The 23307-nt window shown below is 41.1% G+C and overlaps 1 protein-coding gene across 3 annotated transcripts in view; it reads left to right on the plus strand.

Moving 5' to 3' along the window:
* scara5 (scavenger receptor class A, member 5 (putative)) overlaps window positions 1–23307 on the plus strand; it is a 98366-nt gene that overhangs the window by 37445 nt on the left and 37614 nt on the right. For all 3 annotated transcript variants that reach the window (XM_055635810.1, XM_055635811.1, XM_055635809.1), the window contains exons 4-6: window positions 2564–3238; window positions 12001–12081; window positions 20860–20964. In XM_055635810.1, the coding sequence (XP_055491785.1) occupies window positions 2564–3238; window positions 12001–12081; window positions 20860–20964 (861 nt within the window). The remainder of the gene's footprint in view (window positions 1–2563; window positions 3239–12000; window positions 12082–20859; window positions 20965–23307) is intronic.

Consider the following 23307-nt stretch of genomic DNA (forward strand, 5'->3'; position numbering starts at 1 on the left):
AAAAAACCTTAACAAACTTTGGCAGACCTGTCCTCAGCTCAGCCAGCTGTCAATGCCTTCAAAGACTAATGATGCTTATGAATGTGCATATTCATTATTATTATTTTTTTAATATCTAAGCCAATTAAAAAGTTATTAAAAATTAATAAAATTAGGTCAGTTAAAGCAGCTAAAACTACTTTAACCGATTGAGATTATTTGGATAATATTTAATTAAGAAAAATCTAACTCCATTAATGTTTATCATTGTCCCTCACTGCATGGCACAAATTCAGTGGGCAACTTTCACAGTATTAGTTCTGTAGAATTGCACACATTTGTGCCTAAAATTAGAGAGCAATCTGCAAAACTCTCCCAAAGAGTAGCTAACAACTATGTGAAATAATGAGAAAGTGAAAAAATTAGGGGCACCTTACCAAAGAAATGCTGGCAGTTTCTGCATGATATCACTTTATATGGAAGAGGTGGCCCATTATATAAATGGAAAACAATGATACACATGCCATACCCTCCCAACTGTGCTTGCTGTTATTGTTCAAAAAGATATACCTGGTTCCACAAAGTGTCTGAATGCAATTTACAGCATTTGCAATCGACATATATTTTTGGCCAGCAGTGCAAAATGGACTTGCAATTATTGGACAATAAATAGTGGATTTATTGTAGATGGCAAAGGTAGTTATCACAGCAGGATCTTGATCAGTTGTGCAAATGGGAATGGTTAATGGAGTTTAATGCAGATAAATGTGCGGTGTTGCATTTTGGGAAATCTAACCAGGGCTGGACCTTCACAGTAAATGGCAGAGCTCTGAGGGGTGTTGTATTACAGAGGGATCTAGGAGTGCAGGTACCTATTTCCTTGAAAGTGGCATTACAGGTAGTTAGGGTGGTCAAGAAGGTTTTAGGCATATTGGCCTTCATCAGTTAGTGTGTTGTGTATAGAAATTGGGAGGTTATGTTGCAGCTTTACAAGGCACTGGTGAGACCACAGTTGGAATATTGTGTTCAGTTTTAGTCACCCTGCTACAAGAAGGATTTTGTTAAGCAAGGATATTGAAGGCCTGAGCTTTAGGTAGAGGTTGGGTAGGCTAGGACTGTATTTCTTGGAGTGTAGCAGGATGAGAGGTGATCTTACAAAGGTGTGTAAGAGGGGAACAGATAGGGTAGATGCACAGAGTCTTTTACCCAGAGTAGGGGAATCTAGAACCCGAGGACATAGATTTAAGGTGAAAGGGAAAAGATTTAATAGGAATTTGAGGGGCATCTTTTTCACAAGGAGGGTGGTGGGTGTAAGGAATTAGCTGCTGGAGGAGGTAATTGAGGTAAAAACTATAACGTTTAAAAGACATTTGGACAGGTACATGGATAGGAAATGTTTAGAGGGAAATGGGCCAAATGCAGGCAGGTGAGACTAGTGTAGATGGGGCCTTGGTAGATATGAGCAAACTGGGCCAAGGGCCTGTTTCCATGCTGTATGACTCATTGACTCTATAAAGCAATCTATTGAATTGTTATTTTTCCATTTCACAATACTGGTAAATACTAATGTTCTCCAACGTCTGCACCTAAACCCAACACCTGCAATTGTGCTGGGTTCCTTGACTAGAATGAATCTGCTTTTAAATTCTTTGGAACTCATGGTTCTTAATGCCTGTGAATATATGGGCACATTCAAATATTATTAGCTCATTCATGCTGTCACTACTGACATATTTTCACATTTCTATGTGATGTGGATCCCCTGACTTTCAGGGGCTTCTAGCATCAATATCTCTGCATAAGGAGAAAAGCCATGAAAATGCTAGAACATTGATTCATATAACATGGAAATAAGCTATTTGACCCACCAACCTTTGCACGAATCATTTACACGAATCCTACATTAACCCCATTTTAATTCCCCCCACAATTTCATCAACTCCCCACAGATTCTACCTTTCATGTACCCACCCAGGACAATAATAGTGGCTGATTAACCTACTCCCTCACATCTTTGGTTAGTGGGGGACAACCGAAGACCTGTGGGAAACCCACATGGTCATGAAGAGAACATGCAAACTCCACACAGACAGCACTGGAGGTCAGAATCGAACCCAGGTCACTGGAGCTGTGAAACAACAGCTCCACACACTACGCCATTGTGCCATCCATGTTTTTAAATTGAACGGTTAAAGAATAACTACTGCAATTGAATAGGTCACCTTGAATAGGCAGTACATTTTCATAAGTCTGTGACCACTTGTTTTAAGATAAAGTTACATTTAATTTAAAAATGCTCGTATTTGATTCAGATATGTTTGCTAACAAATGTACCAAATTGCCTGTTAAATTCCTCATCCAAACATTAAAGGCCCAATATTTAGCACGTTTTGCTGTTGGAATTTTAATATGTGACATCCAATGTACACATCCTAGGACTGATTGAATGTTTGGGAGAGCTGGTAAACAAGGATTTGCAAATTGCTCACGTTAAATGGAGTCAAACATAACCTTGTTCAAAAGAGATTAGATCTAAAGAGTGCAAGATGTTTGCCTGCAATGTTTACATTTATATTTTTTTCAGTTCCCAGACATCAACGCTCACCCGTTGATTGGAAAATATTGACAGACAACATTACAACCTTAGGTGAAGGCTTCAAAGACATGCGTCAAACAATGGAGCAGAAGGCATCCAAGGAAGATGTCATGGATAATATTTTGAAACTACATGAACTTTTCCGGAATCGTTCAGTCCTTTTGTTTCAATTGAGCGAGTCTGTTCAGAGACTGGAAACCAAGCTGCAGAGCTTTGAGGCACGCATGGATGACATTAATGCATCTGTGAATGATTTAGAAGATGATTTACAGCAGTTTAGTTCAACAAACCGACAAGAAATATACAATTTGTCTCTAAGTTTAAGCAGTGCACAGGATACACTCCAAAAGCAACAGGCAAACTTAAAACAGTTAACGTCAAATGCAGGAAATCTGAGTAGGCAGGTGAAGGAGGCACGTTGGGCACTTACTACAGTCAACAGCACCTTCACAGAGGATATTAGCAACCAACACACGAGACTTCAGCTATTTCAAATACGTTTGGCAAATGTGTCTGAAGATGCGAAGATTTTGAAGGTTGTTCAGCAAAACACAGAGAAGCAACTGAAACAGGAGGTAGCCATGCTCAACAATGTCACAGAGGATCTGAGGCTGAAGGACTGGGAGCATTCACTTACATTGAAAAACCTTACTTTAGCGCAAGGTAATTTTGATCTCATCCCTTTTGATTTTATCCTTAACGAATGCTTGCAATGGAAGTTTGGATACAGTAAGCGATAATCAAGTTATTTAAAATATATATCTTCAAATTACTGTAATTATTGTATTCTCTGAATCATTTAGTTTAATTTTGTTTTCTCTTAATTTATCTTGCATAATGAGTTTATCTTTTTGCATTGTCAGAATGTAGCACCTGTTAAGAAGCCTTTTATTGACATATAACCACAGGTATTGCTGCTCCTAGTCTGTATGTCAATCTTCAAATAAAGGAGGGCAACCTGTACGATTTAACCATAGTAAATATTGTTCTAGAAACTTGATTATACCAACAGGTTAACACAAGCTTGGCATCAGAAAAGGTAGGTTTAAGCCACACCCAATGAGTCCCGTGATCTGTAAACAAATGCAGCTCAGAGGGGGGCACAGTGCCACAGAGGTAGACTTGCTGCCTTACAGCATCAGAGACTCGGTTCGGTCCTGACCCCAGGTTCTGTCTGTATGGAGTGTGCACGCTCTCCCTGTGACAGCATGGGTTTTGTCCAGGAGCTCCGGTTTCCACCCACATTTCAAAGATGTACAGGTATGTAGGTTAATTGGCATCGGTAAAATTGTAAATTGTCCCTAGTGTGTAGGATAATGCTAGTGTACAGGATGATCACTAGTTGGCACAGATTTGACGGGCCGAAGAGCCTGTTTATTCGCTTCATGTCCAAAGTCTAAAGTGTAAACCTGGTGCACTGATGGATTCTATGCTGTTCTGTCACCACTCTTGACTCTAACAAAGGTTCTAACAAAGGGAGGTGATGTTTGGGAGCCAAAGTGGCCAATGATCAGAATGTCAGAGGAGGCAATCCAGAGAAGGAAAGTATTTGTGAGTGGGATTCTAATGGAAGAAGTGATTTCAATGAGAATTGTAGGGCTGTAAAGGAGAGGTTGAGCTCCTTTTTATCACTTTGGTTTAGTATAATATTTTTATTACATGTTTCAGTTAATTTAGTTTAGTTTATTTTAGTTTAGTTTAGTTTAGAGATACAGCATGGAAACAGGCCCTTCAACCCACAAAGTCCGCGCGGACCAGCGATCCCTGCACTAACACTATCCTACACACACTAGGGACAATTTTACATTTATTCCAAGCCACTTTCTATACGTCTTTGTATGTGGGAGGAAACCGGAGCTTCCCAGAGAAAATTCACATGTTTAATGGGAAGAACGTACCAACGGCATACAGACAACACTCGTAGTCAGGATCGGGTCTCTGTTGCTGCAAGGCAGCAACTCTACCGCTGCGCAATCGTGCTGCCTGAGTTCTTAATTTGTGAAATAAAATTATCATTTTAATGTTTTAAGGTTATTTGCTTCAATATTTGCACCAATTCTCTGAAACATTTAAAACTCCTCATAGATTGGAGAGCGAGCAACGCTGTGGACAAGGTAGCTGGACCAGATTATCTGTTCACATTTGGACCATATGTACAGGCGGCCACCATGTTAGGTGGCAGGAGGAGGGAGTGTTGTGTTCATATAAAACAGTCAACATTGCAATTTTCCATAATGCATTGGTGAATCACCTGGACAAGCCCCAGGAAATGCAAGTTAAAAACATAATAGTGTTTATATATATTTTTCACATAGGTTCCATGAGAGCGAATTATATTCCCATTTCTGAATTTTTGGGTCATGATTACTAAATTGTAAAAGGTGGAATTTCCATTATATGAATGGCTGTAACAGAGGTAACATGGGTAACTAACTATAGGTGGCATTTGTGAGCAGCAGGCTTTTGCCAGCAAGATCCAGTCCAAAGCTGCTGCTAAATATAAGAACGCTTTTATTGCAAAAGCAAGCGGCCTTGTAGTGGTGATAGTTTCATTAAATATTGAATATATCAAGAACATTGACCTTTCAGCACAGCTGATGGCTAACCTGCTGAATATAGAAACATAAACAGCAGGAGGCTATTTTTCCCTTCGAGCCAGCGCCGCCATTCATTGTGATCCTAACATAGAAACATAGAAACATAGAAATTAGGTGCAGGAGTAGGCCATTCGGCCCTTCGAGCCTGCACCGCCATTCAATATGATCATGGCTGATCATCCAACTCAGTATCCCGTACCTGCCTTCTCGCCATATCCTCTGATCCCCTTAGCCACAAGGGCCACATCTAACTCCCTCTTAAATATAGCCAATGAACTGGCCTCGACTACCCTCTGCGGCAGAGAGTTCCAGAGACTCACCACTCTCTGTGTGAAAAAAGTTCTTCTCATCTCGGTTTTAAAGGATTTCCCCCTTATCCTTAAGCTGTGACCCCTTGTCCTGGACTTCCCCAACATCGGGAACAATCTTCCTGCATCTAGCCTGTCCAACCCCTTAAGCATTTTGTAAGTTTCTATAAGATCCCATCTCAATCTCCTAAATTCTAGAGAGTATAAACCAAGTCTATCCAGTCTTTCTTCATAAGACAGTCCTGACATCCCAGGAATCAGATCTGGCTGATCATCCACAATCAGTAACCCATGCCTGCATTCTCCCAAAATCCCTTAATTCCGCTAGCCCCTAGAGCTCTAACTCTTTTAAATTCATCCAGTGAATTGGCCTCTACTGCCTTCTGTGGCAGGGAATTCCACAAATTCACAACTCTCTGGATGAAAAAGTTTTTCTCATCCCAGTTTAAATGGCCTCCCCTTTATTTTTAGATTGTGGCCCCTGGTTCTTGACTCCCCCACCATTGGGAAAAATTTCCCTGCATCTAGCTTGTCCAGTCCTTTTATAATGTTTGTACGTTTCTATAAGATACCATCTCATTCTTCTAAATTCCAGTGAATGCAAGCCCACTCTTTCCAATCTTTCCAATGACAGTCCCGCAATCCCGGGGATTAACCTCGTGAATTTACGCTATACTGCCTTAATAGCAAGGATGTCCTTCCTCAAATTAGGAGACGGAAACTGTACACAATACTCCAGATGTGGTCTCACCAGGGCCCTGTACAACTGCAGAAGGACCTATTTACTTCTATACTCAAATTCTCTCATTATGAAGGCCAACATGCCATTAGCTTTCTTCACTGCCTTCTGTACCTGCAATGTTTATGTTCAGTGACTGGTGTACAAGAACACGCAGGTCTTGTTGCACTTCCTTTTTTCCTAATCTGACACCAATGAGATAATAATCTGCCTCCTTGTTCTTGCCGCCAAAGTGGATAACCTCACATTTATCTACATTATACTGCATCTGCCAAGCATCTGCCCATGCACTCAACCTGTCCAAGTCACCCTGCAACCTCCTAGCATCCTCTTCGCAGTTCACACTGCCACCTAGCTTTGTGTCATCTGCAAATTTGCTAGTGTTACTTTTAATCCCATCATCTAAATCATTAATATATATAGTAAATAGTTGCGGCCCCAGCACCGAGCCATGCAGCACTCCATTTGCCACTGCCTACCATTATGACAGGGACCCGCTTATTCCTACTCTTTGTTTCTTGTCTGCCAACCAATTCTCTATCCATGTCAATACCCTACCCCCAATAGCATGTGTTCTAATTTTGCCAACTAATCTCCTGCATGGGACCTTATCAATTTCTTTCAGTTCCTCTGTCTCCCTTGATCCTCTGTCCTCTAGTGCATCTGGGAGATTGTTTGTTTCTTCCTTAGTGAAGACAGAACCAAAGTACCTGTTCAACTCTTCTGCCATTTCCTTGTTCCCCATAATAATTTCACCTGTTTCTGCCTTCAAGGGATCCATATTTGTCTTTACTAATCTTTTTCTCTTAACATACCTAAAGAAGCTTTTACTATCCTTCTTTATATTCTTGGCCAGCTTAGCATCATACTTCATCTTTTCACCCCGTATTGTCATTTTTGTTACCTTCTGTTGCCCTTTGAAAGTTCCCAATCTTCTGGCTTCCCGCTACTCTTTGCTATGTCACACACCTTTTCTTTTAGTTTTATTCTATCCCTAACTTCTCTTGTCATCCAAGGTTGTCACTTACTCCCCTTAAAATCTTTCTTCCTCTTTGGAATGAAATGATCCTGCATCTTCAGGATTATGCCCAGAAATTCCTGCCATTGCTGTTCATTCCTGTCATTTCAGCTAGGATCCGTTTCCAATCGACCTTGGTCAGCTCTTCTCTCATGCCTTCATAGGCCCCTTTGTTTAACTGCAACTGACATTTCTGATTTAACCTTCTCACTCTCAAATTGCAATTAGAACTTATCATATTATGGTCACTACCTCCTAGCGATTCCTTTACCTTGAGTTTTAAGTGTCTTCAATTTTTACCTCAAGTGTCTTCTATTTGCATGTCTTTTATCTGAAGTTATCTTAGCCGTTTTAAATACATTTCCTCTTGCATCTTGCTGAGCACTCAGAAAGGAATGTGGACAGGAATCCTGTCCTTGACTTTCTTCAATGCCACATTAAAGTCATCTGTGAGTGCAGATGAATAATCCTTCATTTGTAAAGCAGCCGACTTTATACATCCAACTACATTGCAATGTTGAATAATAGTATTAATAAAGCTTGAGAACAGAAGGATTGATGTTTAAAGTTTAAGGTGTGGGTGTGGGGGGGTGGGGGGGGGGGGGGGGGGGGGGGGGGGGGGGGGAGATTTAATAGGAACTCAAGGGATAATGTTTTTACACAAAGGGTGGTGGGTGTATGGAACAAGCTGCCGGAGAAGGTAATTGAGGCAGGCACTATTGCAAGGGTGTGGACAAGTTGGGCCAAAGGGCCTGTTTCCATCTATGACTATGACCAATGCTAATTTCAGAAGCAGACAACAACTATAAAGCACAAGTGGCAGCCCATCAAGTCTGCACCAACCATCAAGTGCCCATTAACATTCACCATACTCTTAACCCATTTTACTTTTTGTACATTCTGATCAGCTGAGCTCTCAGATTCGCCCACTCATCTTTACACCAAGGGCAATTTATAGTAGCTATTTAACATAACACTTTGCATATCTTTGGGATGTGGAGGAAAACAAAGTTCTTGGAGTAACCCCACATGGTCACAGCAGAAAGTGCAAACTACGTAGATAGCACTGGAGGCTTAGATTGAATCCAGGTTGGTGAAGCTGTGAGGCAGCAGCTCTATAGTTGTGCATAAGAGTCAAGAGTGTCACACATACTGAAACAGAACAATGGAATTCCTACTTGCAGCAGCACAACATGTTTGGAAATACAGTACTCAATAGAAAACATAATAAACAAACTAAACAAAGTTCAATAAATAAAAAACAATATAGTGCAAAACAAATAAAAGCCCCAAATCCCTAATGCAACCAAGATGGTTTGTAATTTGAAGCTTAATAGGAGTTTGTAGTAATCAATAGTCTGATGGTATTGGGAAAAACCTATTCTTGAACTTAGATGTCCTGGTTTTCAGACTCCTATTCCTTCTTCCCGATGGCAGGAGTAGGATGAGTGCATGTCCAGGTGTTGTAGGTCCTTGACGAAGCTACATTTTAAGGAAATGCATCCCATAGATTCCTTCAATGGTGGGGAGGTCAGTATTGGACTGGGCAATGGTCACCACTTTTTGTAATCTCCTTCATTCCTGGGCATTTGAGTTGCCAAATCAGGTCACGATGCAACCAGTCAATATGCTCTCCACAGTACACCAGTAGAGGTTCCAGAGAGTATTCATTGACATACAAAATCTTCTCAATCTTCTAAGGAAGTAGAGGCGTTGATGGGCTTTCTTTATGATTGCATCAATGTGCTGACTCCAGGACAGATCTTCAGAGATATGCACACCAAGGAACTTAAGCTGTGGACTTTTCCCCACCAACAACTCTTCGATGAAGACAGATTTGAGGATACTTGGTTTCTCTTCTAAAGTTCACAAACAGCTTTTTAGTTCTGTGAGTGCAAGGCTGTTGTTCTGGCACCAAACAATCAGGCGATCAATCTCCCTCCTGTACTCTGACTCATCATTACCCGTAATTCACCCAAGAATGGTGGCGCTGTCAGCGAATGTAAAGATAATGTTGGAACTGTCCAGCTACAGGGTCATGGATATAGAGTGAGTAGAGCAAGGGACCGCACACAGAGTCTTGAGGAGCCCCTATGCTGATGGTTATCGAGGAGGAAGGGTCTTGCCAATTCATACCAAATGTGTTCTGTTGATGATGAGACTGAAGATTCAGTTGCAAAGGGATGTGCAGGGAACCAGTTCCCTGACCTTGGAAGGGATGTTGGTGTTGAACGCCAAGCAATAGTCGATGAACAACAGCGTGACGCGTATGGTTTAATTCTCCAACTACTCTAGTGCCAATGGACTACACGTGAGATCGTATCTCCTATTGACCAGCGCTTTCTTTATAGAAAAAAAAGGCGCTGCTACACACATTGGGTCACATGGCCAGGTAAATAAATAAAGACGTATATCTTTTTAGAGGTGCTGTTATGCCATATTGGCATGTACTATTACAAACTAAGCACAGCTGTGACTGCTGCCTCAAAGTGTTTGAACATGACCTGTTCCTTTAAAAGGCAACAGAAAAAAAAATCTTGATTTGTGGATTCTTGCTCATATATTTCTTAATCTCTATCTTAACTAAAACATGCTGGTTCTACATTTAAATGTTAGCTGATTGTTGACTTCAGGAGGGGGAAGCTGAAGGGCCACGCACGTGTGCTCATTGGCAGGATGGCAGTAGAAGGATTCCACAAGTTCCTGGGTGTGTACATCTCTGATGATCTGTCCTCGGCCTAATTCATTGATTTAAGCTCACCAACACCTCTACTTCCCCAGAAGTTCGAGGATATTTGGCAAGTCTATCGGAGCATACTGACTGGGTGAATCATGGCCTGGTTTGTAAAGTCAATCGCTCATGAATGATTGAGGCTGCAGAAAGTGGTGAATGTCGCCAGGTCTGTCACAGGTTCTGATGTCCCCATTCTACAGGAATGTCTCATGATCTACAGGAAAGGCTACCTCAAGAAGGCAATGGATATCATCAAAGATGATCGATGACACATTTGACGGCACTGGGCCTGTACTCGCTGGAGTTTAGAAGGATGAAGGGCAGGGCATCATAGATACTTACCAAATAGTGAAAGGCTTGGATAGAGTGGATGTGGATAGGATGTTTCCACTAGTGGGAGAGTCTAGGACCAGAGGTCATAGCCTTAGAATTAAAGGATGTTCCTGTAGGAAGAGCATGAGGAGGAAATCCTTTAGTCAGAGGGTGGTGAATTATTTGCCTGTAAACTTGTAGCAAGTAACAATTTTATTTTTCTGGTTCATAACTATTACACAAGACAAATAAATACCTTTGAGTGTTGAATATTCTATAAACTTCATTGTTTATTGTTTCCTTGTGTCTTGGTAATGACTAACACTGCCAAGTACGTCATAAAATTGAGCTGGATGATGATGGAGACATGGAGGCTCAGCGTTCTCCAGACCTACAAAATGTGGCAATAAAACAAACTTGGCAAACATACGAGACAAAGATTCGTAGTTATGGAGTCTTACAGCGTACAAACAGGCCTATCAGCCCAACTTGCCCCATCATGGCCAACATGTCCCATCTACACTCGTCCCATCTGTCTGCATTTGGCCAATATTCCTCTAAACCTGTTCTATCCATGTACCTGTCTAAATGTTTCTTAAATGTTGCGATCGTACCAGCCTCAACTACCTCCTCCAGCAGCTTGCTAACTACACTCACCACTCTTTGTGTGAAAAAGTTACTCCATAGGTTCATATTAAATCTTTCCCCCCTCACCTTAAACCTATGTCCTCTGGTTCTTGCTTCTACTCTGGGCAAGAGACTCTGTGCATCTGTGCTCTCATGATATTGTACACCTCTATAAAATCACCCCTTATCCTCCTGCGCTCCAAGGAATAGAGTCCTGGCCTGTTCAACCTCACCCAATAGCTCAGGCCCTCGAATCCTCACAATATCCTCATAAATCTTCTCTGTATCCCTTCCAGCTTGACAACATCTTTCCTATAACATGGTGCCCAAAACTGAACACAATACTCTAAATGCAGCCTCACCAATGCCTTATACAACTGCAACATGACCTCTCAACTTCTATTCTCAATGCTTTGACTAATGAAGGCCAATGTGCCAAAAGCCCTTTTGACCACACCAAAGTTAAGTGGTAAAACTGACAAACAATGCAGCACAAATTCTACCATGGATGCCATTTATAAATTCTATAATAGAATGGTTTAATAGATTAACTGGTGGCATACACAGTTGTGGAAATGAAAATATTTAATTTAATATGGAAGGTATTACAACTGCTTTAATACTATATAATGTAGGATGAATATATAGAAACTGGTCTAGATTATAATATAACCGTGTCCCATGTAAAGAACATAAACTAAGATTTAGAAAGTGCCTTACTGTGTTGTCTTTAATATTCCTTGTTTGGGCAAAAACATTAAATGTTGTCAAAGTAAAGAAAAAAGGTATTCAATTATTATTTGTTCAATTAGCATTGGTGCAAATGTTCTTTGATTACCCGGTGTATGTTGACTGCATATGGAACTTTGCAAACTTCATTATATGAGAATTCTCAGTTTATATGACATTGGTTTACTGGAATACATCATCGGATAAATGTAGAGATTGTGAACATAATGAGACCTAAGAACTTTGCTTTTTGAAAATATCGGTCAGATTTAACGTACTTGTATTTCCTAATGAAATAAAATTACCTCCAGTGGTCAAACTATTACATTACAATTGGTTGACTGAGTACTCCATTTTTTAGGACCCCCTGGACCAAAAGGTGACAAAGGTGATCAAGGATTTCATGGACCTACTGGACTAAATGGATTTCCTGGAGCTGATGGTGAGTTTAATTTTAAAAAAGTGCTTTTATTCAATAGTATGTTGTTGAAGATTTATTCATCCTAAATTTGCTGCAACATTTCTTAGCAATTAATAATCACTGAAGTGTCAAAAGCAAGTTCCAAACTTGCAAGGTGATTAACAAAGCTTACGTAACTCAGGGCTTGAGAAAGAGAGGCAGAGTATGAAAGCAGCAATGGACCTTTATAATATGTATATAATGTGCAGGTCTAGCCTCATCCAATGAATGAAAGAATAGTAAGATTAAATGAGCACTTACCAGTTCGAAGTTTGATCATTATTTTATGAGGAGTACGTTGAGGCAATACGTGAAGAACCCCGCCAGGACGCATGCGTGTCATTCTTCAAAGCAGCATTGTGAAATCACAGATAACTGTAATGACTGAACATAGTAAGATTAGAGAAGAAATACCAGTTGAGTATATGATTATGGGTGGGAGCGGAGGGCACATATTCCCTCAACGTACTCCTCCTAAAATAATGATCAAACCTCGAACTGGTAAGTTCTCGTTTAATCTTACTATTTTACTTCGGAGTCACGTGAGTGACTACGTGAAGATTTCAAATCTCTGTGATTTCATGCCGTGGAAAGGAGTCCATGCATTGCATCTGTCAATGACTGTGGGAGAAATTGTGTCAACATAATTTAGACATGAATCCGACATTGAAATCCATGAACATTTATTAACACCAAATTATAGCCCCTATTTATGGGGTAAATTAAATTACAGAACTTAAAATTGTTTCTGCAAATGTTCCAGGTTTAATGACTGGTTTATGATAAAATAATTGGAATGTTTTTTCCCTTGACCATCCTCTGTCTTGAGGATTTGGTCCATTGGTAAATCCAACTGCATAGCTGCTGATGTAGCTGCAGCCCTGGTGGAATGAGATTTAAAAAATATTAGTATCCACCCCAGCCTGTATTAGAACCTGTTTCAGCCATCTTGAGATGGTCTGGACCATCACTTTTTTGTGTGGTTGCTTGTGGCTGACTAAAAGTGCCTTCTCATTTCCTCTGATGATTTTCATGTTCTCCATGTATAACAACAAATGTCTTACTATACAGAGACGATCATCTGTTGGGTAAGACCTAAATTCTATATTGAGGCCTGCTGATCCCTGTCTGTTCTGCTTAACTAATTCATAAATATGAAACGTAATATTTCCAGATGAAGAAGTCATGTTGTCCAGTCTTAATTTATGTAATGACTGTACCCTTTGTGCCGTGACCAATGCCATTAGCATGACTGTTTTTAATGTCAGTCTATGAAGGGACAGAGCTGTTGCTGGAGACCAATTCCTGAGCATCGTCAGGACAATACTCACATCCCATATTTGCGAGTACCTGGTTCTTGATTGGTATTAAAAATTCCCATCATAAGTTTTGTTACCAGTAGGTGAGTCCCAACAGAGTGACGCTCTGTTCCTTACCATAGATAAGTTGATAGGGCACTTCTGGCGCAGTTGATGGCGCTATAACTGAGCCCCTCATCATAATGGAGGCCTGCCAGGAATTCCAGAACAGACGGGATGTTCATTAATCTGTAGGTGATGCTGTTTCTGTGACAATACATCTCCCATTTCCTGATATAGACCAGATACTGTTTTTTGGTGGACTGTCTGTGGGCCTCCGAAATCATGTTCACTCTTCGGTCCATCAGTCCCAGCTGTAGTAGAGGTATTTTTAGACTCTACAAATTAATAAATTCATATAGTTATGGCATGGGTGGCTATCCCTTGTTACGGGATGAACCAATAAATCTGATCTATTCAGGATGGTGATACATGGTTCTAACCATGTTGAGTATCACAGGGAACCATGGTTGAGTAGGCCAATCGGGTACTACCAAAATACCAGACGCAGAGTCTTGCTGTATTTTCCTTAATACCCGACTGATGAGGCAGAAAGGAGGGAATGCATAAATAAACAATTTCCCCCAATGCAGAAAAAATGCATCTGTCGCCGCTGCCCCAGGGTCTGGTTCCCGCGAAACATAGTTTGATAACTGGTGATGAAGCCTGGATGTGAATAGATCGATATCTGGAGTTCCATACCATGCTGTAATATCAGCAAATACTTTTTTATTCAACATCCATTCGATGTTTTCATTAAATTTGCGTGACCTGGTGTCTGCCACTAAATTTAATTTACCTGGTAGGTAAGTAGCTGATATCCAAATATGTCTCTGGATACACCATTGCCAAATTGTATTAGCCAGATTGTCACATGATGTCGAATTGTTTCCACCCATGTGGTTGATATATGCTACCACGGTGGTATTGTCAATCTGTAGTCTAACATGCTGGTGATATAACCCAGTACAATATGACTTTAGGCCATGGAATGCACCCAACATTTCCAGGTAGTTTATGCCCAGTGTTAGTAATAATGATGCCTCCTGTGCAGTCCATCTACCTCCACAGCTGGAGATGGAATTGGTGGCACCCCAACCAAGTGCACTGGCATCAGTTTGTAGCTCCATAGAAGGGTTGCTGATAATGATTGGATTGGAACAAAGCCAGATGTTATCTATCCACCATTTTAGTTCCATTTTAGCTTTGATTGGTAGCTTCATTGGTCTGTCAAAATGACCAGCATTAATTTTGAGTGCTCGTACTTTTGCTCTCTGTAAATGTTGGTAATGTAAAGGTCCAAATTGTGTGGCTGGAAAAGCAGCCACCATTTTGCCAATTACTTTTGCTACCAATCTGATGGACGGTTTACTGATGTCAATGAGCAAGCCTCTATTAAGTCTATAGCCTTTCCCTTTGGCAAAGTCACCGACATGTGAACTGAGTCAATGGTGAACCCCAAATAGTCCATAGTAGTGGAAGGCGTTAATTTAGATTTAACTGGATGGATAATAAACCCCAGTTTTTCAAACAACTGTTTTGTGGCTGTTACAGTTTGTTTGGCCAATTCCAAAGTTCTGCCCACAATAAGCATGTCATCTAGATATGCCATGACCATGTGGTTTCGTTTCCGTAGAAACGCTAGGGCTGGTTTCAAAATGTTTGTGAACAGCCTGGGGGCTGATGTTAACTCACTTGGCAGCACTCTATACTGCCAGAGCTGTCCCATCCAGTTGAATTTTAAGTAACATATGTGGTCACCTCGTATAGGCAATGAATAGTAAGCATCTTTTAAATCGATGCTAGCCATGAAGTAACCTTTAGAAATCAATTGTTTTGCAGTGACAAAGGTTTCCATTTTAAAATGAATATATTGTACAAATGTATTCAATTTGGTCAAATCTATGATGATGCGACAACCACCATCTTTTTTTGTTTTTGGTAAAGATATTGGACATGAATTCTAGCGGTTCGTGTTGGGATTTTTCAATTACCCCTTTTGTGTAAAGCCGCTCCAGTTCAGCATGCGCTTCTGATTTTTCTTTACCGGAAAGTACGAACATTCGGTTCGGTACATGCTGAACTGGAGGGCTGTATTTGTGTATAAATTCTATGGTATATCCCTGGATACTGCTTAAAATATAAGTGTCGGTAGTTAACATACTCCATGCATCCAGAAAGGAGTGTAATCTCCCCCCAACCTCCATGCTCCCTGCAATTTGTAGGGAACCAGACCCACCTACCTCCATAGTTACCAGTGGCAGGTTTACTTATTTTTGTAAATCCTTCGTTGATGTTGAGGCGCCGGTGTCTGGGTTTGTGGTTTGGTTGATGTTGGAGGTTTGCGTATCTTCCAAGAAGGCCAGCCTGGGCCATGGCCTAAAAAAGACTCATGTTCGGTGTACCGGACCTTCGAGCTTTCACCAGTTTGTCTTGTTCTTCTGGTAGGTGCGTAAGGGTGCTGTTTATGGCCGTAGTAGGTTTTTGATGAAGTCCCTTTTATGAGCCCCAGGGTTTTTGCCTCCTCATCAAGCACCTTGACTTGCTTTGATAGGTTACCTCCAAATAGTAGAATTTGGTGGTTTTACGTTTCCAGGTTTGCACTCTTCCTGATGCTGTTTATTTCATATTGTGTGTTGCAAAGCAGTGCCAGTGCATCCTGTTGGTCCTGCGACATGTCCTTCTCTACTGTGCGGGTGAAAGCTGTTATTCCCGCTGTTAGGAGCTTTAATACCTTTTGGAGTTTGACATCCATGCCTCTAACTCCTACTCCGATATGTTTCCATATGCAATTATTTACAACAGGAACATTCAGGGATATACAGTTACCCGGTGCCAAGTGTCTTGCCGTGGTGTCCAATACAGCCTGTTCCTGTAGCTGGTTAAAGGACATATAATCAATACTGGCAGCTAGTTTTTGTTCCAGGTTTTGGCCAGTTTGGTCTGGCTGTATGAAGTTGGACACCATGTCCAGTAGATTTTCACGTTCCTGCACCTCCTGCACACTTGATTTCTCTTCTGCAAACCCCTCTTCAGGATCAGCCCAGAACTGACCCCCAGTACTCCCCTCTGACGAGGGAGATGCACTGTGCAGCCCTACAAGCGGTGCTGCTGTGGGTTTTACATAGTGCCCACATTGACTAGACTCCATCTCCCTGAGCCTGTCACGTTGGAGCAAGTGCTCCACACACCGCTCCATCCGGCTCCAGCGCTCACGGTCGCTGGCCACTCGCGGCTGCTCAAAGTCGGACTCATCTGAGTCCACGACTTTGTTGGTTTTTTGTTTTGCCTTACCGCCCGGCCGCGGAGTGGATCTGGCTGGTGCGGAGGTGACATCGGGCACAGCTGTTCCCATTATGGGTGATTCATGTGCCGCTGGCCGCTGCTGGCTGCCCGCTACTCCGCGGTCCTCCCCCACCAGCTTTGTCACAGCCATCATTGTTTTCTTCGACTTGTCCATTTGCTCCCCACCTGTAAATCAGTATGGGAAAACACAAAAAGACCGCAGAGTAACTCTTACCTGCAGGTTCCGGCTTTTAAAACTGCCGCTGCGGGGGAACGTCGTTCCACCCCGCCTGACTGTTTCGCAATGTGTGTAGCGATATGACATGCATGCGTCCTGGCAGGGTTCTTCACGTAGTCACTCACGTGACTCCAAAGTGAAATGAATGAATGAATGATGCTTTATTGTCACGTGACAAGTCACAGTGATATTCTTTGTTTTGCACACCCAAGGTATGCAAAGAGTCACCACATAAAGGGCACCTACAAAGTTACAAAGTATCCTATTTTACACAAACCATTTTTAACACGTTCCATTTGTGGTCCTCCTTCATTCTCAGCAGTTTTCCCCATGCCGGGTCTTCCATTGTTCTCCCACTTGGTGGTTGTCATCATATTGAGAGTGTGAGGGAGGGCACAGAAAAGATTTACGATTGGTCTTTGGGATTAGGCAGAGGCTATTTTATTTCAGGCAATCAGGTCCTCTGACTCACTTAAAGAGTGTGCAATTCAATTGTTTATACAGTGCTTATAAGTAGAATGTTTTGACTTTTCAATCCTCTGACAAAGATAGACTTATATTATGCTTGAAACTAAAGCCAGGCAGAAAAGCTTTTTGTGCGACGTGGCTGGAGTTTGGAGTGTACTTTCTGAACATTTTTACAACGATGACACTAAGTAAGGGAAGAGGATTTGTGATTGATTTGTGCTTCAGAAAGAGCTATTGCTGATAAAATTCTCCACAAACATGAAACACCAAAATATAGGTAATTCCACATTGAATTGATAAGAAGTGAAATCTAAAGCTATTGCTCTTCCACAAACAAGAGTTTATATCAATATTTAACTTAATATTAAATTGACCTTAATATTTGTAAACATACTATATCACAAAGCAGAACAAAAGCATTTGGCCCATATAGTCTGCACCAGCTTTGAAAGCGATCCAGTTACTTCAATATGGTGCACTCTACCCCTATCAACATTTCCTCTCTGTCAAATATTTATTCAAGTCATAAGGACATAAGGTCATGTAATAGGAGCAGAATTAGGCCATTCGGCCCATCAAGTCTACTCCTCCATTCAATCATGGCTGATCTATCTCTCCCTCCAAACCCCATTCTCCTAACTTCTCCCCATAACCTCAGACACCCATACTAATCAAGAATCTATCTATCGCTGCCATAAAAATATCCATTGACGGCCTCTGTAGCCTCCTGTGGCAAAGAGTTCCACAGATTTAACCACCCTCTGACTAAAGAAATTCCTCCTCATCTCCTTCTCAAAGGAATGTCCTTTAATTCTGAGGCAATTACCTCTTATCCTAGACTCTCGCACCAGTGGAAACATCCTCCCCACATCCACTTTATCTAAGCCTTTCACTATTCGGTAAGTTTCAATGACGCGTCCCCTCATCCATCTAAACTCCAGTGAGTACAGGCCCAGTGCCGTCAAATGCTCATCATACGTTAACCCACAGACTTCTCCAAAGAATGCTCTTTGGGTCCATGTGCTTCATCCAATCAGGTAGTGCATTCCAAATACCAGCCTCTCATGTGCAAAAGTTTTCCTCTTTCACTACTGTGCTTCTTTCTGTTCCAATCCACCGAGCCGCCCTAACCTGTAAAATATTGTAAAGCTATGTCTTGCCCTGCGCCATCCATATAGATCTACAAATTGTCCCCCCCCCCAAATGTCTATCTAATTACCCCTGAACCCTTATTTTTCCCACAAACCATCAGGCGGTGAATTCTAGATCATCACCATCCTCTGTACAAAATAACTTTCGGTGTTATAATCTTTATAAACGTATGCTATAGCAATCAATTTAAAACTGTAGCACATGGTTTGTGAGAACGGTCACCTTTCCTTCTACCGTATTTCATGTCTTCAAGTTGTAGAACAAGGCCAGTTTGCCTATCGCGCCAATACCGGCTCCGAGAGCAATGCTGTTCCCTACTGAATTTCCCTGTCACTTACTTATCCCCATCAGTACCCCAGGATTCTACAGTGTACCGATGCAGCAAGGGCAATACAATGGCAAATTAGTTGATCAACATGCATGTCTTTGGAATGTGGAAAGAGACTGGAGCAAAACAAGGAAAACCACAGGGAGAACGTGCAAACTCTACGTGGACAGCACTGGTCAGGATTGAACCTCTCCAGCTACAGTATGAGGCAGCAGCTCTACTGGTTGTGCCCCTGTGCCACCCACAATCAAAATGTATCACCTCTTCCATCTATGGATAGAATTTAATTTCTTAAATTAAATTCCATTCTACCAGTATTTGTCCTCTTGAAATCCCATCCTATTATATTCACAGATTACAATACTTCCAGATTTCATGCGACCTGCAGTTTTTGAAATTGTGCACTAAAGCCCTAATTCTAAATCATTACTATAAAGGGAACAATTGTCTTTATACTGAACCTTAGGGGCATCACTGCGTTGCTCCAGACCCAAGAACACGCTTTCATTACAACTCTCCATCTTCAGTCAAATTTGATTCTATGTTGTTACAGCAAATTTTAGCACATGGGAAAGCAAACGTAATAAGTTGTCCCTATCACATACCCTTTTAATGGCCAGTTGCATAACATTAACTGCATTGCCTTCATCTATCCTTTCAATTACTTTATCAAAATCTCATGTCATGTTAATCAATCACAATATTGGCTTTGTAATCATCTCTGATCATATGCACCAAACATGAAGTGTTGTAATCCACTTCCAAAGTCCTGCTGCTTTGGCATCTTCTTTCTTAGTGCATGCTTGACACGTTAATATGTCCAAATAGATATTAACATGTTAAGATATCTTATCAAATTTTTGGTTCTGAAAGCCACCAACAATGGCATTATACTGGCTGGCCTGTAATTGCCTAATATATCCTTCTTTTTAATATAATATTTGCAGACAAATCCGATCTAGCCATGATGACTTTTCCTTTTAACGTATCATGAGCCTATTTTGTAACTGATCTTTACCTACTTTTGCCTGACCTGTTAAGTTCCTCCAGCACTTATATATATATATATATTTTTTAAATTTTATTTTTATTAGAAGTACGGTAAATTACAATACTACACAACACATATATCTTAATACATTTTTTGTACCGCTTCATTTTTTTTGAGCTTTAAGAAAAAGATAGAAGTAAGGAAAGTAAAGAAAGTGCGCAAGAGTCGTGAAGTGCAAGAGTGTTGGGAAAAGAAAGCCCTTAGAAAAGAAGTTAGAGAAGGAAGTAAAGTGAGAAAATAGACCCTAGAAAAGAAAGAAAAAGAAAGTAGGAACAATCGCTCTATTATAACATTAAACTCCGCAGAAAGGGGACTACCAACCAAGTCTGTTTTTGTTGTTTTACCTCCCGTTACCAGGTCCTGATACCATTTATTTATACTGGCTGGCCTGTAATTGCCTAATATATCCTTCTTTTTAATATAATATTTGCAGACAAATCCGATCTAGCCATGATGACTTTTCCTTTTAACGTATCATGAGCCTATTTTGTAACTGATCTTTACCTACTTTTGCCTGACCTGTTAAGTTCTTCCAGCACTTATATTTTACTGCAGAAGTTTCTTATTGTGGTGAGTAGGTTTGGCAGGCTCATTAGGGTAATTATAGTCCCTCCTCTTTCAATGTTCTGCTAGCACAACTTGAGTACATTATTTAAGTATAATGGGTTTATTTTAGTATGATACTAGATACCAAAGATCTATTCAGAAAATATATTTGGCACAATGTGTTTGTCTTATTTTTGTTGAGTCTTTACTGCAGCATTCAAAAATTCAATCACCTTATATGTTTTCTCTTGTAATTTTCTCAGGTTTTAATATATTTCACGAGGGAAATGTAACCTGTGGATATTACTCATCTAGAGTCATATTTTCTTTTTAGGGATTGTTGGTATCCCTGGACTACCTGGATCCCCGGGACTCAAAGGAGATCCTGGAGAGCGTGGACTGCCTGGGTTTTCTGTCAAGGGACAAAAAGGATCATTCGGTATGTTACTGTTCAAGCATTATCCTGAGTTTCATTAATCGGCCAATTCATTTTTAAAAGGAAATTAAAGCTCTCCAAGAGTATTCCACAAACGAGGACATTTCATTTTCAGCTGGCCATCCAAGAAGATGTTAACTGTATAATATTACTTGTATAATTAAATGTTAGGATTCTGTGCCAAGCTACCAAATGTTTATTGGTACATTTCTCAAATAAGCGTCATTTAGTTACACCATTTTTTGGAGGTTGGCAAAAAAGAGTTCATCTTGTTCCTTGGCCACACAATTCTTGAGCAATACGTATTGTTTTTCTGCAGCACATTTGTAGAGAAGCCAATGAAAAATCCTATACAGATACGTTATTGTTTTTTCCAATATTTTAAGTATGTGTGGGTTTATATTATAACTGAAAATTTCATTTTCAGCTGGCCATCCAAGAAGATGTTAACTATATTCAGGCACAAATAGGGTAGACAGGCAAAGATTTTTTTTTGGGTAGATGAAGCCAAATGGGGAAGAGACAAAGGGGCAGGGGTTGTGGAGTTGGTAGTCAGTGTAACGTGGGTGATGGGTAGAGACAGATAAAGAGAGAGTCTTCTTCTTCCTGCGTATGGCGTGCACAGCCTAAAGATGTAGGTCAACTTGTTCTATTTGATCTATTTGTTTGTGTACGGTGGGTTGATTGCATTGGTCGAAACAGGGTGGACCACGTGAAGGTTGCAATCTCACACCCCAAAGGGAAAAAAGAAGTGAGAAAAATGGGGGCAGATGGTGCCAGGATGGGAGAGGGCAGGCGGAGATAGCGATAGACGCTGGAAGGTAATGAGTGAATGCACAAGAGGCTGCAGATGCTGGAATATAATAAGTAAAGAAGCTAGTAAATGTAAAAGGGGAGGAAGATGGGCAGATGGAACCAGTTGGAGGCTCGAATAGGAGACCCAGTAGGTTAAGTGTGTGGGTGATACCCAGACAAAACCAGATGGGGGGAGGTGTATACAACCGGGTAACAGGAAAATGTGAAGCTGGGGGTTTGGTAAGTGTGGGAGACCCTAGGTGGATCAAAAGGTGAGAGAAAGCAAAACCGGACGTGCAGGCTACCTAAAATTGTAAAATTAATTGTTCATACAATTGGGTTGTAGTTTATCCCGGCAGAGTATGAGGTAGTGTTCTTGTAGGTGATATTGGGAATGATCAACGCTGACGACTGACCAACAGTCGGCGTGGACGGAAACATCGATTGTCTAGGTGTTTGCTTGGTAAATGGGGACAGATTTGGTAGGCACAGGGACAGCTTGATAGGCAGAAGTTCTGATTGTTGGTTGGCTGGTACATTTAATATCTGCAGAGGATTTTGATGGTTAATGGGTGAGATTGATGATGAGGGAACAAGCTTTGAGGGATGGTTTGGCAGCTGGCAGTACAGGGATTGTTATCCAGTGATAGGCTTGGTAGTTGGAGGTTACCAGTAGGTGTCCCAGGAAAAGGCTCCATATCTGCGGAAGGATGGCTGCCTCTGGAGAGGGTCCAGAGGAAATTTATAAGAATGATTCGAGGAATGAGTGGGTTAACATTGATGAGTGTTTGACGGCACTGGGTCTGTACTCGCTGGAGTTTAAAAGGATGAGGGAATAGTGAATAGTGAAAGACATGGATAGAGTGGATGGGGAGAGAATGTTTCCACTAGTGGGAGAGTCTAGGACCAGAAATCATAGCCTCAGAATAAAAGGACGTTCCTTTAGGAAGGAGATGAGGAGGAATTTCTTTAGTCAGAGGGTGGTGAATCTGTGGAATTCTTTAACACAGTAGGCTGTGGAGGCCAAGTCAATGGATATTTTTAAGGAAGAAATAGATAGATTCTTGATTAGTATGGGTGGTAGGGTTTATGGGGAGAAGGCTGGAGAATGGGGTTAGGAGGGAGAGATAGATCAGCTATTATTGAATGGCGGAGTAGATGGGCCAAATGCCTAATTCTGTTCCTAATACTTATGACCTTATTAACTAATGATCATGGATGGGATCGTGACGGAGGTTGAATGGTCACTTTGGATCAGCAGATTGGTGGCTGGCTGGATTATGAGATGAGGGACAGGGGTATGGTTGCCACGATGTATGGGAAAGTAGGTTTGAAGCAGCCTGCAGTGAACAATGTGGGCCACTGAAAGGCATCACACATCACCAATCATATCCAGTAGGGAAGATCCACATCCAAAATCATGCAACTCCTACGAAGCCCCTAATTTTAATTTATGTTTTATTTTTAATTGAAAATGCATCTGGCCCCTCAGGTCAGATCTGGACTGAGTGCTGAGAACAGTGACAGAGTGAAAGGTCAGACACACTGGCA

This window comes from Leucoraja erinacea, chromosome 5 (assembly GCF_028641065.1).
Source record: "Leucoraja erinacea ecotype New England chromosome 5, Leri_hhj_1, whole genome shotgun sequence".
Lineage (NCBI taxonomy): Eukaryota > Metazoa > Chordata > Chondrichthyes > Rajiformes > Rajidae > Leucoraja > Leucoraja erinaceus.